At 44.8% G+C, this 2,621-nt stretch overlaps 1 protein-coding gene across 3 annotated transcripts in view; it reads left to right on the top strand.

The window, feature by feature from the left end:
• kif4 (kinesin family member 4) overlaps positions 1 to 169 on the top strand; it is a 24,733-nt gene extending 24,564 nt beyond the window's left edge. For all 3 annotated transcript variants that reach the window (XM_030793837.1, XM_030793836.1, XM_030793835.1), the window contains exon 30: positions 1 to 169. This exon is cut by the window's left edge. In XM_030793837.1, coding sequence (XP_030649697.1) covers positions 1 to 169 — 169 coding nt within the window.
• Positions 170 to 2,621: the final 2,452 nt, after the last annotated feature.

The following is a 2,621-nucleotide window of genomic DNA, read 5'->3' as shown; positions in this document are numbered from 1 at the left end:
GCTGGAGAAGAAGCCGGTCCCCGCGGACACGGACAGCGAGGAGGACGAGGAGGAGGACGGCGTGGAAGATCGCAGCGCCGCCAGCTTCCTGCGCCGAAACAAACGAGGCCTAAACAACTTCAAAAACAGTTTCTTCTCCGGCTGCACTCCCATACGCGAAGAGTCCTGAATCCTCCGCGGCCCAGCGCCCACCGCCTAGCCGTCGTACCTTTGTCTCGTCTATTTTTAAATGTTGGTTTTGTCTGTCTAATTAAGAGTCTGGTAATGATATTGTAGTTGTTGTTTTTTTTTTTCACCTGTACTTACTGTATAGAGAAGTCAATTATGTGGAATCTACCATAGGTCATGCACAGATGATTTCAGATAGCGTCTCAGAGGCCAGAGGGAATTCTGTTCTCTTCTAACAGTCATTGGGCGATAGAATCTCAACTTTCTTCCTTTGTTTTTAGGCGTCCATTGTGCTTGAATGATAATTACTCCAATAAATGGTTTATTTCATTTTTGACGTCTCTCTGAGTTATTGCTCTGACTTGTTGTCGGGCCAATATTTTATTGAAAACATCACACAGACATTTTTTCGCCTCAGAATACATCCCCTCACTCACTGTCATTGGTGCTGGGATTGTTGTAGACTCAGTAAACCAAATGAGGGATGAAAAGCTTGTCTTGTTGACAGTTTCTGTGCTGTTCTGAGAATGTGTAGACATGCATAACTCCTGGGTTTCTTTTTGAGGGGGGGGGGGGGGGGGGGGGTTTCTAACACGAATTCTACTCTTGGTTCAAGCAGCTCTAGTATCAGTTCCTCTTTTAAAGCAAAGGCCTGTGCAAATGCAGAAAGGCTACACTCAGTGTTCTGTGACACACTTGGCCTGGGTGTGAAATGGAAGCCCCCCCCCCCCTTTTTTTTTATTATTATTGCCACACAGGTCTTTGTCCCGAGATCAGAACTCTGAAATTTAATGCTGTCTTGCCTTCTAAATGGATGGCTGCAAGGGCTCACACACACACACACACACACAGGCTGCATCAAAAGAAACTGCTTTACATTTTGAGTGAACGAAACGGAGGGAGTCAGAGGTGTTGAGTTGCACATCACATAATAGGCTGGTCCTCTTTTATGTTTGCTCTGGAGTAAAACGTCTGCGTGCCCAGAGACGATGACTGCTGATTGACTGAAGCAGTAATTAAAAACTAATACAAATTTGTTCTTTTTGTCATCCGTATTGGTACATTGTGAATGAGAAATCGCAGAAGAAAGGAACTAATTTCAACGAGATTGGAGAAAATTAAAGAACAGCCAATACATTTGTGTTAATCGCACCCAGAGGTCACTGGTATTAGTGATTCGAATGTGAATAGCCTTAGCACAAACTAGAAATTTCTTGACTGTTTCTGCGCTGTGAATATTAGTCATATCTCTGCCTAGGGGGTGTGGAAGGGGGGGGATTTTTCACTGGCTTAAAACTGGAGAGGCGATTGTTTGTGAATGCTGCGCGTGTGAGACCAGGTGTGATTGCCGCGCGCGCTCACCGGCATAAATGAATGCCAATGAGTCTCGTCGTTTTTTAACCGTCCAATAGATCTGAAATCACGTCTCAGGTAGTCGCCCGTGTCGCGTTGAGGATCGATACCGAACGTTCCACGTACATTCCACAGAACTCGGTGTCCTGTCACGTCGCCTCATTTACATAATGAAACACAGAATGACAGCAGACACCTGGAGAATGAACAGGACAACGTGGGTACCAGGGTTACAAAATGCATTAAAAGTTGCTCTTTTCTGCTCGTCTTCTGCTATTTCACTGATAAATATTCCAACAATTTTGACTTTTTTTTGGATTAGAGATTCCATTAGCGAGTCCAAGATTACATCCCCATTTGCAACAACTTCACTTAAATTTTTCTCTGTGGACTGGGAAGGGGTATAAATGGTGTGAAGTGGCTTGGCGTTATTCCTCTTTAGCCATACCATGACCGTGGTGTCATCTGCTCAGTCAGGAATCTGAAATGGACAGACGTTGTTGTTCGTATCTTTTTTGGAGAAGTGGAGTTATTTCTGTTCAGTGAGCAATTACTCCCCCCACCGCGTCCCGTTTAATCATCCAGCCCCACCGACCCTCTCCCCTCTCCATCAACAGACTCGCGGCCGTCTGCGCGGGGGAGATATCTTATAATGACTCTCAGCTCAGCTTAGCCTGCTTTATCAGGAAAAGTCCCCATGTTAGCCATTTGGTCACGTAGGCAGTATTTTAGCATATGATTTAAATATGAGGCGACCTGCCGGTGACCACTGTCGGTAAAATGACTACAGGGAGCGGTGTCTCAGACATTTCCCCGGGATTTTTCCCTGATGCTCATCTGGTGTATGACAGAGCGTTGAAACCTTACGCAAGACGAAACCGTTATTTCTCGTAGCCAGAAACCAATTATTTCTACTACCTACAGCTGTAATGTGTAGGAGTCCCCACAGATGGGTTTAGTTGTTTTCTTGTTTGTTTGTTTGTTTTTGTTTTTGTTTTGTTTTGTAATGATGGGAGCCACTGCTCAACCATAGTCTACACATTTACTTCAGTCTCAAATATTACCCTCATATACAAGCAGACATCGGTGCAACCCATTTA

Source organism: Chanos chanos, chromosome 16 (genome assembly GCF_902362185.1).
Source record: "Chanos chanos chromosome 16, fChaCha1.1, whole genome shotgun sequence".
Lineage (NCBI taxonomy): Eukaryota > Metazoa > Chordata > Actinopteri > Gonorynchiformes > Chanidae > Chanos > Chanos chanos.
The sequence above is the reverse complement of the archived record's forward strand: the minus strand, read 5'-3'. Positions and strand labels throughout refer to the sequence as shown.